At 39.3% G+C, this 14,883-nt stretch overlaps 1 protein-coding gene across 1 annotated transcript in view; it reads left to right on the top strand.

The window, feature by feature from the left end:
* The window catches only part of Adamts19 (ADAM metallopeptidase with thrombospondin type 1 motif 19), a 190,854-nt gene that overhangs the window by 123,988 nt on the left and 51,983 nt on the right, over nucleotides 1-14,883 (top strand). The window contains exons 15-16 of the mRNA XM_032886036.1: nucleotides 3,199-3,319; nucleotides 7,093-7,173. Coding sequence (XP_032741927.1) covers nucleotides 3,199-3,319; nucleotides 7,093-7,173 — 202 coding nt within the window. The remainder of the gene's footprint in view (nucleotides 1-3,198; nucleotides 3,320-7,092; nucleotides 7,174-14,883) is intronic.

Genomic DNA, 14,883 nt, shown 5'->3' with positions numbered 1-14,883 from the left:
GGTGTCTTCATCTATTCCAATCATCTACCCAAGGAAGCTTCTCTGATGACATCTAGATAAGCCCGTGATCTTTGATTATTGCAGAATATCATTATAAGTCCATTAATTAATTTATTTATTCATTAATTCATTTATTTATTTCAGACTAGTAGTGTTTGGTTTTATCCTAGGTCTTTAGGCTAGCTAGTCTCTGGTTCTTGGTCACCAAAGCAGTGTTGCATTTGATTTCCTTCTAATGGAGTAAGCCTTCAGTTTAATAAGAGATTGAATAACCTCACAATTCTATGTCACAATTGTCCTAGGATATATTGCCTGCAGAACAGAATGTACATCAAAGACTTTGCGTCTGAATTGGTGTTTATAGTTGTCTTTTAGTAATCTGCACCAAGGACACTACTAGTATGTGGGGAAGGCTCCATATAGGCACCAACCTGACTTCTCCATGATTATAGAGTCATATGTTATCGTCAGCAATAGGGCCCTGCTGTAAGTTAGCAGAGAGCATGCCTCTGTTTTGGATGCCTCTGTTGTTTGTGGATTTCTGTTGGCCAACAATTCAATTGAATGCATTCCAGTCCCGCAATTGGAAGTCTTGTTTGGTGACGAGTGATCACCATTTGAGACTCCCTATCCTCATTGTTAGGAGAGCCTACTAGGATCATCATCATATGTTTTAGGAAGGTTCATCTGTACTAGGTTTCCATCTCAACCCTCAAAGGCCTCTTAATTCTAGTCATCTCTCCCTGTACTCTCCCTCTCATTTCTCCCCAGATCCTATTGCTCCTGTGCCTACTTGTCCTCAGTCCATCTCTTAAATCTGTTCTATTTCCCATTCCCAGGGACATCCATGCATCCCCCCTACAACCCTTCTCTTTACCTCTCTGAGTCTGCAGATTATCACTTGGTTATAATTTTTAATGATGGCTAATATTCAATTATAAGCTCCTCCATATGATACTTGTCTTTCTGTGTTTGGGTCATCTGACTTATTTTTTAGTGTTAGTCATTTGCCAGTGAATTTCATTATGTCATTTTTTTTAACAGGTGAGTTAATACTCCATCGTGAAAATGTACCACAATTTCTTTATCTATTCAACTGTTGAGGGACATCTAGGTTGTTTTCAGTTTCTGTCTATTATAAAAAGAGCAGCAGTGAACATGGTTTAGCATGTGCCTTTGTGGCAATACGGGATATCCTTTGAGTTTATGACCCAAGAGTGGTATAGCTGGATCTTGAAGTAGATCTATGCCACCTTTCTGAGGAACTGCCACCCTGATTTCCATACTGACTCTAGTTTGCACTCCTACCAGCAATGGAGGAATGTTCCCCTTCTTCCACATCCTTACCAGCATGAGCTGTCATGTGCGTTACTGGTCTTAACCATTCTGACAGGTATACGATCGAATCCCAAAGTAGTTTGGATTTGCATATCCCTGATTTTGAAGGTTTCTTTAAGTGTTTCTCAGCCTTTTGAATTTTCGCTACTGAGAATTCTGTATTTACATCTGTAACCCATTTTTGAATTGGATTTTTTGTTTTTGTTTTTTGATATAGTTTGTAGAATTCTTTGTCTTTTTAAAAGAACAGCGAGACCATTGAAACTCAAAGGTATTATTGAAACTTCTGTATTGATTCCTGTCATTTTTGTTGACTTTATGATGTTTCTTGTCTTTATACTTTCTTTCTCACTTACCCAGTGTTCTCTTTTTACTGTCATCCCTTGGACGTGCTTCGTCCTTTCTTCAGTCCAAAGTACTTCTTCCCGTTACTTCTGCAGGGTAGGGTCTGTTGTATCTCCTTTTAACCTGCCTTTACCACAAAAACAGTTCTTCTTATTCCTTTGATTATAATGCATAGTATGACCACAGTAGTCTGTGCAGGAATCTCTAATCTTAAGGAAGTTGGAGAATAATCCAAGCCCCTTCGGTTTTTTAAAATCTCCAGTGAAAGTTGTGTTGTTACTCCATTTGGCCTGCCTCTATCTATGTCTTGGCCTTTCCAGAAGCATTGAAGACCCTGTCTTTTTTCTGTATATTCAGTATTTAGTTACCATATGACATCAAAAGTTTCTTTTGTGGTCCTATCTATTTGGTGTTCTGTGTACTTCCAACTTGATAGGCATCTCTTTCCCTAGCCTGGGAATTTTTCTTCTATCATTTTGTTGACAATAGTCTCTGGCCCTTTAACCAGAACTGTCTCCCTTTTTGATAGCTATGATTCTTAGTGTCCTACAGTTAATGCATGCCCTGTTCTAAGATGTTTTTAGTTTCATTGTTTTCTTTGATTGAATGATCCATTTCGTCAACCTTGTCTGCAAACCCCAGTATTCTCCTTTCCACTTCTTATTCTATTAATAAGAATTTCTTCTGAGTTAATTTGGCTTACTTTACTTTATATTTAAATTTTTATTTCATTTGGGCTTTATTCATAATCTCAATCCTTTTATTAAATGGTATTTTAATACAGTGAATTTTTTTCTCCATATTATATTTAAAATCTTTGCATGGTTTGTACTCTGGCAATTATTCACATCCTTTTTGTATTTTTGAAGATATTCATAATGCCGTTTTGAAAACTTGTATGTCTTATAAGTTGCCTTTCTCGGGGAACATTAACATTGGGGTGTACTTTCTTGGGTATTTCTTCTGTGTTTATGATTTTGTTATGGGACCTAGATATCTGAAGTTACACTGTTGGTAATGCATTTTTCATGGATATCTGCCCCAACTTTGACAGAGTGGATATTTCAATCTCTATAGGCTGTTATTCAACTTTGTCAAATCTTAGACCAACCAACTGATGATACACTCTGTATTCAGCCTTTGGTCCATACAATGTTGATGTGCAGCAGGAGTATAAGAAATGGTCCTAGCCCAGGAGGCAACCTTACAGAGAATGAGCAGATTCTCACTGAAGATCCCCAGAAGTCTGTAGATGGCTCAAAGGGTTCTATTGGGGGTCATTAGATAGAGGTTAGGTGTCAGTGGGTGGTGTTACCTAGAGAAACGGTCTGAAACTCTATGGCTGACTCTCCAGTGATACATTAAGACAGAATGGAGAGTCATTGGTCCTCTTATAGTGGTGCGGAGGTAGCTACCTGGGGAAGGTGTACAGAACTGTGCTTAGTCCTTTCTAGCTGGGTCTGTAAGCCTTGGGAAATATTTCAACTTGTGATATGCACCCTTCTTTTCTTACAGAAAGCTGGTTGTGATGGTTTATTGGGGTCTCTAGCCAGGGAAGATCATTGTGGCGTATGTAACGGCAATGGAAAATCATGCAAAGTCATTAAAGGCGATTTTAATCACACCAGAGGGGCAGGTAACTGTTCTTTATTTTTCCTACTCGGTAAACTGTAGTGCCTTTGTGGACAAAAGCTAGATTAAGTTTGATTTGGAGATCATAATTCTTAATCTACTGAAGACATTCTCAAGGAGTTTTTAATAATTTCAGTGATGACATACAATATGTGTGATCTGAGCCAGAAACTTGAGCAAGCTTATTTTTCAATAATGAAAACATGAAGTCATGTGTTGTGCATTCTAGAAGTTAGGGCAGGAAGGGCGTAATCTAATTTGCATCAACTTATGTTACCAGGCTTCTAAAATGCTTATTAGCCAGCGACAAGCATGTCTAACCAAAATAGTGATTTGCAACAGCCTGAAACAGCCATTGACAATATTAGTTCCAGGATTTCAGCTTTCCTTTCCCCTTTTGATAGTTCTTTTACGTAACTTGGGGGGGGTAATTTTTGAAAGCTGAAATCCGAAACAGTTATAGTGTGGTGGAAATGAGAGCAGAGGCAACAGAACATGGGGAACGTTTCCACATACATTAATAGCAAGAGTCCCCTCCTCTCCTTTTTCCTCATCTGCAAATGCTACACAGAGGGGCTGTGAGGGATGTGATCCATGTCAGGTACATTTAGAGTTCTTTGCCACAAGGAAGTGATTATTAATGTTGGCACTGAATTATAATAACCCACAAATACTTTATACACATACACACACACAAATGTACATGAATAAACACACATATATTCACCTATATAAATATACACACAAATATACATGAATACAAACACATATATACATACTTGTATAAATACACACACATATCACTATATATCAGGTTCTCAAGCTTGCTGGGAAGAAGCACATATTTTCTGTGTTTCATAGAGTCCTTTCCTGGACCTATTATCTATTGGACCATCATTTATGACTGTTTTCTTATTATATATGATTCTCTGTGTATGCTTGTGTGTATGTCATTTGAATGTGGATGGTGGGGGGGGGATGTGCTCACCTAGGTGAGAAGAAGGTGCCTGAACCCCTGGAGATGGAGGTCCAGGCAGTTGGGAGCTGTCTGAGAAGGGTGCTCTAATCCAAACTTGGCTCCTCTGAAAGAGCAGCAAATGCTTAGGGGAGCAAATGCTTTAGCAACTGGGGAATCCTCCCTCCAGCCCCATTTACAACTATTTCCACACCGTCACTTGTATGCTCACATTAACGTTTCATTTAAGATTCCAAGTTCAAGAAATAAAAACATTCTGACGTTAAAATATAAATTCGTTATATTTGAGGAACAGTCAACCCATGTTGGACAGTCAGTGAAACTGAAGTCATTTTAAATAAGCGAGTTGTTCTAAAGGGAAAGTCAGATGAATCTTTGGGAGGTGAAATGAAGGTGTTCAAGTTCGTTTTGTTGGTTTTGTTTTGCTTCGCCTTAACAGAATAAAAGGCAAGCGATTCGAATCTGCCAGTGCTCATTTAGACACACTTAGCTAGAACAGATTCTCACACCTTCATTTAAAAAATGTAACTGTAAGAAATCTCTCACCCCGCCCTGTTCCCATGGTGGTGACATGAAGCGTTTTACAGTACAGAATTCAAATGTAACTGGAAAGACCATGAGAGACCTTTCCGTCCTTCTCGTTCCATCAGATTTGCTCTTCAAGAGCTGACGCCAAGGCTTATCTCGCAGTCCTCATTACACACCGAGAATGAAACCTTTTGCTTCCTGCGTGCATTCTCCTAAGACAGCTTGTCTATCTTTTGGGGGGAAAGGTTCCTGGATTTATTTGGCTCACCCTCTCCTCTGGCTAAGGCTTGTGTTTTCAAATGTGAGTCGTAGACATATACTTTTAAAGAAAGAATAGCAGTGCATTGCAAAGCCATGGGTGATGGGGGAGGGGGTGTCTTTAAAACCCAGTTTTTATTATTGATCAGATAATTAACCATGATAATCTATGCTAGCTTTTAACATAATTTTACAATTTATTTGACTCCTATCTATATTACTGTCCCTCTGCCCTTATTTCTAAGCACAGATAACCAGCAGCCACGTCTTTTTTTTTTTTTTTTTTCTTTTATTTTTTTTTGACATAGTGCGAAAGCTTTCCATTTGGAACTGACGCAAACAGCTGGATGTTACTTAAAATTGTCAAGTTATTGAGTAATTAGATAAACTCTGTCTTAGGGTTATTCTGCTGTGAACAGAGACCAAGGCCAAGGCAACTCTTATTAGAACAACATTTAATTGGGGCTGGCTTACAGGTTCAGAAGTTCATCAAGGCAAGAGCATGACAGCATCCAGGCAGGCATGGTTCAGGAGGAGCTGAGAGTTCTACATCTTCATCTGAAGGCTGCTGGCAGAATATTCACTCCCAGACAGCTAGGATAATACTATTAAAGCCTGCACCCACAAGGGCACACCTACTCCAACAAGGCCATACTTCTCAATGGTGCCATACTCTGGGCCAAGCATATTTAAACCATCACAAACTGTCTCTTGAATGGAAGGTTTTAATTCTAAATTTCACATGCCCAGGGACTGGAGAGATGTTTCAGTTGGTAAACAGTTTAACAGGCAAGCACAAGGACCAGAGTTCACATCCCTAGTGTGTATGTAAGGATACCAACCAACCATCCAACCAATGCAGGCATGGTCTGGAGCATTTGTAATCACAGAGCAGGGGAGATGGAAACAGGGCATCCCTGGAACTTGCTGTCCAGCCAATCTTGCTGGATCAATGAGATCTAGATTTAATGAGTGACCCCCATCTCAAAATGATAAAATAAAGAGTGACTGAGGAAGAAACATGAGATCTTTGCGCATAGGTGTGCACATGCACACACACACACACACACACACACACACACACACACACACACACACACACCATATGCCTTCCTTTTATCTCTGTCATCAGGTGGACTCTACATTACCTTTTTCCTTATTCTGAATACCTCAATATTTTTTGACATTACAATGATAGGAGACGAATTTGAAAATATCTCTTTGTCTTTTTAAACCTTCAAATCAGATTTTAGCCAAATATATGAATTTTTACAGAATATTTTAAAAGGAATATTAAATTAAGGACAACTAAACTAGGCTTCTTTCTTTTGGCCCTATTCTTCATGAAGGGCCCCCAGTTTCTTCTTTTTCTTGCACATTCTCATTTCATTCCACCCTATTTTACTTTATTTCAAGTATCATATCCATAACAACAGCTGGAGGGTATTTTCTAAGGACATCCAACCTCTGTCTGTGTGACACCTAGTGAGGTGATGGCAGGCCTCTCACTGTGTCCCTGCACCCCTTTTATTTCCCTCCTGACCCTCTGTCTTATCTGTTTGTTCATCTCCCTAGGAATACTTGGTCTTTCTTCCTGTGCTCAGCCACTCGGGGGACTGTCCCAGGCCAACTGTCTGGTCTCTAAGGTTTTACTTTCTCTGCTCTTTCTAGTGTGGTGAAGAATCCCCAGGGAAAAGTGCCCTGTGTTGATTCTAGATTGTCCTACTGTCTCTAGGGAGGCTACACCATAGGCTTCTTCCTCTCCTCACAGTACTTCATGCATAGCAATGGCTTTCCTACCCTCTCAGTACAGCTCTGGGCTCAGTCTTTCCAAGAAACTTCACCTGAGATCATGGTGGCTTTAGAGTAAGACATTTTCTCTTCATAGCCCTTAAAACGTGGCAGCAGCAAAGAAAGCCAGAGGTGTGTGTTGGGGGTGGGGGTTGTCCAATGAGTTAGGAGAAGAGATTTATAAGCACCGCAGATTGACGGCATGTCTTACGGACTCTCCACAGGCTATGTGGAAGTGCTGGTGATACCTGCAGGAGCGAGAAGAATCAAAGTCGTGGAGGAAAAACCCGCACATAGCTACTTAGGTAACTGGCATTGCAGACTCAGGAACTTAGTGGGAGCCAATGCTCAGCTCTGGGACTCAGTAACAGGAGGAAGTCGGTTTGTTTCTAAGTTCACACTTGAACTTCCCGGAAAGCATCTCTTCTAATATTCAACAAGAGTTTCCTTTCCTGTAAGGGATTCCCAGGAGCAAAATTAATATGCTTTTCTGTTGAGAGAATATAAAGTACTTCCAAATGTCAGCTCATGACACGAAACAAAATGAAACAAAACAAAAAAGCCAACCTCATTAAATAACTGTCATGTTTTACTCCGAATACATGCATATGTAATACAGCCATTAACACATTTTTTTCATATGTAAACATGAAAGCATATGCAAATACATGTAATTCCATATGTGAATGCACAGCTATTTTTGTAATGATTGTTTTAGAAATAGGAGATGTCTGTCTCTAAAAAGAAGCCATAGTTAAAGTATTTAATCTTGTGTTAGGTTGTCTTGTCTGGCTTTCACTCCAGAAAAAAAATCTCACCTACGAAGAAGATATTTTTAAAGCTTCGAGCATTGCTTGCGGGGGAGACCAGATATTTTAATATTTTAATTAGCTCAACTGATAACTTTTTTTTACATGACAAAGAAAGTACCACAATAGTGGAATCAAATAAAATGGTTAGAACAAGGGACCAAACAGATTTCAAATTAACATTTAAAAGCCTCTTGCAACAGTTTGCTTAAAAATGTTATGTCCTGGTTATTTTCAACTAAGCAGTAAATGCCCCAGTAGGAAAATCCTTTGCCTGTGGAGAGCTTTCTATCTCACATGATGTATCTGTTCTGCAATATGAAAAACAGTCTAGTCTCGGCTTTGAAATAATTTTTCATTAGGATTTGCTTTTTTGGGAGGGGAAACCTTGAGAGGACAAAAGAAAGTAAGAGAAATCCTTGACTCTGTGAGATGTTCATTCGTTTGTTACCTTCACGTATATATCTGATTAAAGTTAATTGCTAAGGCTCTCAATGTGTTTTAAGTACAAGATCACCCCAAATTCAAGTAAGTCCAAATCCCCAGTTTTTTAAGATAGTGATGGTAGATGATTGAAACACATTCTCTCAATAGAAAACCACCGATTGCACTCACCTACATTTTCTTTATTCCCCAGCTGCAAAAAAATACATAGCTGTCTCAGACGAGCTTTTTCAGCTCAGTAAACTTTGAGCTAATGTGAAGAGATTTAATACCTGACCAGTAAAGCTAAATAAATCAGCCAGTTTTGCAAATGAGAAATCACCACGCTGCCTCTTCCTTGGCACTCAATGATCTCCTTGATCTACTTCATTTTTCTATCCCCTGCCTGGTTACCATAGTTACCATATTCTGCAAGGTTAACTTCTTTTTTTTAGAAACACCCAATGGCCACATTATTTGACATGTAAAAAGCATTATTTCTCGTAGATCTTTAAATTCTCTTTTCTTTTTGCTTCTAGTCCCTAGCTCTTTTTTCTCACGGGATACCCCTTCGCTGGTCTCCAGTCATGGACCCTGAACGTAGTCTCCAAATGTGCCCATGTCTAGCCTAAGCCCTTCTCTCCTTTTGGCCATGCTTTGTCTCCAGAGAATCACATCTAGAAATGCTATATGTCTAGCTGTTGAAAGTCATAAAAACAAAAACAAAAACAAAACACCCCTCAAGTTTCAATAAGATAATTGATTTCTACCCCAAGCTGAGTACGGTTTTTGCTTATTTTCATGCCAAATATACTTCCCTGTGGCTTTGTAACATTTGGTGGAAACTTGGGTACATAAACCAACAGAAATAAATCCATCCTTCAGAGCTCTGGAATCCAGAAATCCAAAACTGATTTCAGTAGAGTAAGCTACAGGGTCGGGACACTTTGTCTTTGAGAGATCATGTGATAGCACACTGTCCCCCTAGCTTCTGGCGAGTGCCATCATTACTTTATTGAGAACTAGTAAGGATTCAAGGGTGACCTCTAGGTTTTGGTGAGGAGTGATACAGGATACATGGATGAGGGAAAAGAGAAGTTACACGGTGTTAAGATCCTAGATTCTAAAGACTGCAAGTCAAAGTGCATCATAAACCACTCTTCACATGGCTCCTTTGGGGACAGGAAGGAAGTTGTAAGAAGTCTTCAAAGGAGATAAATTTAGAAAAATAAATGAAAATAGATTTTTGGCTGACTGATCATTCTTCAACAATTCAAATTGCTGATACCAAAGATATGTTATTACATAGGAGACATTTAATAACTTCCCAATAGAATTTTCTCTTCCATTACCCTTTCTTTTAATTATATTATTGGCTTCTCTGAAGATTATAGCATTATGTTGTTAATGACTGACCAGTTAGCCTAAACCGAATAAGGCATGTGGTTTTATTTATAAAATCATTATAGCTCATGAGTTCCAAAAAATAAAAAAACTCACAAAAAGCATCAAATCCAACTTACTCTGTCTGAAATTTTACACACAGGGCACCAGGGCAAAAAATCTCACTAAAAATAATTTGAAATGAACAAAAGATAAGGCAACCCTTCATTTTAATATTTACCTCTTAATTTGATTACTTCAAGATGCTGTAACACACAGAGCTACAGGCTAAGTGGGTTATAAACAATATAATTTTCTTCTCAGAGCTCTTGAGGCTGGAAATCTGAGCTCAGGGGACCGGTATGGTTGGGTTCTGATGAGGTCCTTTTATGAGCTGGAATCTACTGACATCTGTGTCCTTAACAGCAGAAGAAAAGGAAGCAAGGCCTCTCTGGGCTCTTAGAGGCACACTAATCTCATTTATGAAGATTGTGTCCCACTAACCCCAGCCAACTCCAGTTACCTCACAGTGACCCCACTTCTTAATCACGTCACAGTGTGGATGGAGTTGGGTTTCCACAAGGATGGAAACCTTGAAGGATAAACAGCAGCCTGTAATATGTCTGAATGGGAGGGAAATTAAGAAGTCCTAAAATGCCAAAACTACAGTGAATGCAGGAAGTTGAATACCAAGCCTCTGGAAGTTCCACTTGACAACAGGACCCTGACGTCAGACTCTGAAAACCAGGGGGATGTGGTAGTCAGAAGTAAAGCCAATGATGTTACAGAGTACCTGTCCTGGGAGGCTTCCACTGGAAGGGGGACTTCAAAGGATTCTCAGCTTTGTGTGATGCAGGGGCGGGAGTATAATTTATAAGTGAGTGGAGAAAGCAGGGGAGTGCCACAATAGTGTTTGTGTAAAGTGGACATGGAAAATCAACTCTCCTGAGAATTTGCAGTGCAGAGCAACCCCGCCTATGTGCCCCATCCTCTTCATCTAGCAGTGCAGCCACAGACCCTCGGGAGGAGTTTGTCTTATTACAGTATCAGTATGGCTTGTGCTGAGAGAAACACTTTCCACAAGCAACTCCCCTCAAGCCGGGCCTCAAAAGACTTGGAGGATTCAACAAATAGCATATTAAAGACAATCCAGAAAACAAAAACAAAATAGACCCCATGAAGCAAACACCACATCAAATACAAGATCAAACAATGTACAAGTCGTGTCCCACATAGAAAATATAAACAGAAGTTCATAAATGATCATATCTTATTTATCTTTTAAGGAAATCATTAAGAAAGTACAGGGGGGGATAAAAGCTCTGATTTCAAAGAAAATAAAATCAGTTGGCTTCACAAAGCTTTTATTGTGGAATATATAAAATTGTAATTTTCTGAGTATTTGAAAAAGTCAAGTAAATATTCTTGGTTAGTATGAAGCAGCAACACACTTAGATATATTAACCTCATGTGACAAATAGCATTTTTAGTGTATTTGAAGAACCCTGGAAGAACCTTTTGTCCAAATTTCATAGCAGTTTCACTTTGATGGCTACACATCGAAGTCATATTTGTGTGAAGGCCTTTTAGTCTCTCTTGTTTTTAATTTCTGCTGCATATTGTTTTTATGGAACTTTCCACAAAGATATTATAAGTGAGGGGTTTTTGTTTTTAGTATGTTTTATAATATTTTTCTTTTCTTTTTCTTTCCTTCTTTTTTTTTTAACCTATTCACTTTACATCCTGCCCACTGCCCCCTGCCTGGTCATCCCCCCCACAGTCCTTTCCCTATGCCCCTCCCTTTCTTCTCTGGATGGGGGTCTCAAGCCTGGCACTTCCCAGTCTCTGTGAGGCTAGTCATGTCCTCTCCCACTGAGGCCAGAATTTGTATTTTCATATATCCTTTGGTGCTGTTTGGTAATTGTTTTCCTCAAGGAATAATTTGTTTCTTTCGTCTTCTCAAACTGGTTGGCTTCGAGCTGTTTCTGATTTGTTCTTATTTCACCATCACCTAGAAGGAAGGAGTTTGGACCCTTTTTCCTACCACGGTTACATTGTTTCCTTGATCAGTTCAGCTTTATCGGTCTCTCCAGACAACCAACTTGAAGCTTGGCTGGTTGCCTCTACCTTACCGTTAGTTTCATTTTTGTGCGATTAACTCCTTTATCATTTTCTTCCCTATGCTTTGAACTTCAGTTGCTCACCTACCATGATAACGACAGAAGAGTAACTTTAGCTTCCTTCTCTCCTCTTCTGTCAGGTCAGAGCTACAAGAGTCCCTCTGCGCCCACGTTATCTGTGTTGTTAGCTGTTGTTGTAGAATATAAGAATAATAAAGAGTATCGGTGTCTTTTACCCCGCTAGCTCTGTACCGCGGTGCCCCAAGATATCTGCTAGATATCTTGGCAGAAACACAGCCCAGCCGCACACTTTCCTACACTCAAACGCTCACATAAAAGAACACACAACACAATAATCTTAGATCCAGTTGGTAAGATATAATTGCCCACTTAAACATACAAAGCCCGGTACCATCTATCCCTTAGGAACATTAATAACAACCTGTAAATACACAGAGCAGAATCTTAACATCACCTGCCATGGCTTCCCCCCTCTCTCCGTCTCCTCTTCTCCTCCTCTCTCCTCTAGTCTCCTCCTCTTCCTTCAAACTTCTCTCCCGCCCATCCTTCCTTCTCCTCCAATGACAGGCCTCCTTCTATCCTGTACCTGCCTCACCTGTGACATCATCCTACAGTTAGCTGTGTTTCACAGTGCACTTTCCATTCGATCTGTTTGCACGGTATCGCTGTGGTTCTTCTTGGAAATAGGAGTTATGTTTGAATATACTTGATTTACAGTTATTTTGAGATGCTGACATCGGGGTGAAAGAATACATGCAGTCAGTTGTTGATCGAGACTTGGTTTGTCACCTTGGGCCTGAAGGAGTTATTCTGAAATTTCCAGCTGTAATCTTCACTGTCAGCTACAGTATAGTAGTTCAAGTCTTCTACAGGCTTACAGAGACTCTTTTTGTTCTGATCAATTAGGAAAGAGGTATCAAAAATGAATTTTTCTTCCTCAATTAAGTTAATTGTTTCGTTTGCATTTTGATGCTATATTATATAAGGCTGTTATATAATATTAATACATATTATATACCATCTAAATTTTTATGTGTGTGTGTGCATGCTAGTGGTACATGCATGTGTATGTGCAGTCTCATGAAAGTGTGTCTGTTTCAGACAATAAATTTCCTGAGGTTTTGTCTGAAAATGTACTTGTTTTAGCTTTGTGTCTAAAAATATCTTTTCTAGGTGTAGAGCTCTAGTTTTTGTTTGTGTTAATTTTCTAATCATTGGAAGCTTGTTTCTTTTTCATGTGTCTAACATTTTTTCAAATTTTCTTTGTGTGTTATTATACTATAATTATAATCACATTATTTATTTCCCTTCCCTTTCCTCTATCCAAACCCTTTCATAAACCACCCATTTTCTTTCAAACTCATGGCTTCTATTTTCATTAGTTATTATATGCATAGATATATTTACATTTATATATGTATATTATATACATCATGTGTATGTATATGATGTATATGTATATGATCTATATCTATATACACATGTATTCATAAACATAACCTCAGTTTATATAATGTTACTTGTATGTACACTTTCAGCACTTTGACCACTTGGTATTGGGTAAGGAAATGGTGTGCTGTTCCCTGGAAAAGACCGTCTCTCCCATTCTGAGCATTTCTTAGCTGCCTCTAGTTTTTTGTATACGGTTGGGGCTGCATGGGCTACTCCCATATCCATTGTCTACTGGTGTCATCCATGCTCAGTCATGTTCAGACAGATATGTTGGGGCACCTTTATGGATGTAGCTTTTGACATTCCTTAAATACCCAATCTCATTAAAAAAAATGTACACTTTCTTCCGGCTCTTACAACCTTTCTGCCCCCTCTTCTGCCATGATCCCTGAGCCTTGGCTGGAGAGTTTGTGTTTGATTGTGGTTTCCGGTAATGGTCTCCGTGTGTTGCAGAGAAGTTTCTGTGATGAAGGGTGAGGTCTGCAGTTCTCTGCATGTACCAGGACACATATTTAGAATGTAGTTAGGGACTATGCTAGTTTGGTAAAGTATCAGTTCTCCTCCAACATCCCTAAATTCTCTACCTTAGGGAGTTGACAGGTTCCTTTGACTCTCATTATTTCTAATGATACGTGGACATTTAATGAATTGTTACATTTTAATTGAATGTTTTAAAATGTTCATACATGGATGTTGTATTTATACCACTTCTACTCTGTTTCTTCCCGAAACTCCTTTTATATCCCAGAGCCCTCTCAAATTCAGTACCTCTTCTTCTTTAATTATCGTTACATGTCTGTGTGTGTGTGTGTGTGTGTGTGTGTGTGTGCATGTGCGTGCACACATGTGTGTGCACTCAGCTGCTGACTCTTGTTCTTAGGGCTGGAGAGCCTATGGGGGCTCATCACTGTGGAAGAGTGATTCTCGCACTCTCAGCAGCCATTATTTGCCTATAGCTCTTCATCTAGAGAAGTATCTTGGAGGCATTCAGTTGGTGTTGTCATTGTGCCAGTCTTATTTAGACATCCATATTGTTGAGAATTCATGGCTATAGCTTCCAACATATGTAGAAAACACAACTGCTCAGAAGTCAGACATCCTGTTCCTCTGGTTCTTGCAGTCTTCCCTCTCCTTCTTCCGTGATGTTTCCAGACCTTTATGCTTACATATTCTGTCGTAGATGCATCAGTTGCTGTTAGGCGCCTGACAACCAGCTGTTCTCTGTATTTTCACCATTTGGGACTTCTATAATGTTCCCCATCTGCTGCAAAAGAACCTTCATTGTTGAGACGTGAGAACTATAAATGCCCATAAGTAACAGATTTCTTTCTTTTTTTTTTTTTTTTTTTTTTTTCCGAGCTGAGGACCGAACCCAGGGCCTTGCACTGCTTGCAGATTTCTTTTTCCTTTCTGGCCACTCTACACTATGTTCTCTAAATCACCATGTTAACTATGTGGCTGTGTGTGTGTGTGTGTGTGTGTGTGTGTGTGTGTGTGTGTGTGTCCATGCATTGTTTTGTCATGAGTTCCTTGGACCTTTTAGGACCTGTGTATTTGGAGATTTTTTTTTAAAAGAAAATGTAAAACTCTTTTAAACACTGTGCTTTCAAATACTTTGTGCGTCCGTGTTCGATTTTCTGTAACACCAATCACATCAGTGGGATTCCTACATGCCTACCTTGATCCGTTTCCGTGCATCAGGGCGCTCTTCTAAGAAGTTGTTCTTTCCTACAAAAGTGTCTTTGATTTAATTATTTTCCAGTTCCCATTGCTTTCTGACATTACAAACCTTCCTAGAATGTGTGTG

This window comes from Rattus rattus, chromosome 15 (genome assembly GCF_011064425.1).
Source record: "Rattus rattus isolate New Zealand chromosome 15, Rrattus_CSIRO_v1, whole genome shotgun sequence".
NCBI lineage: Eukaryota > Metazoa > Chordata > Mammalia > Rodentia > Muridae > Rattus > Rattus rattus.
The sequence above is the reverse complement of the archived record's forward strand: the minus strand, read 5'-3'. Positions and strand labels throughout refer to the sequence as shown.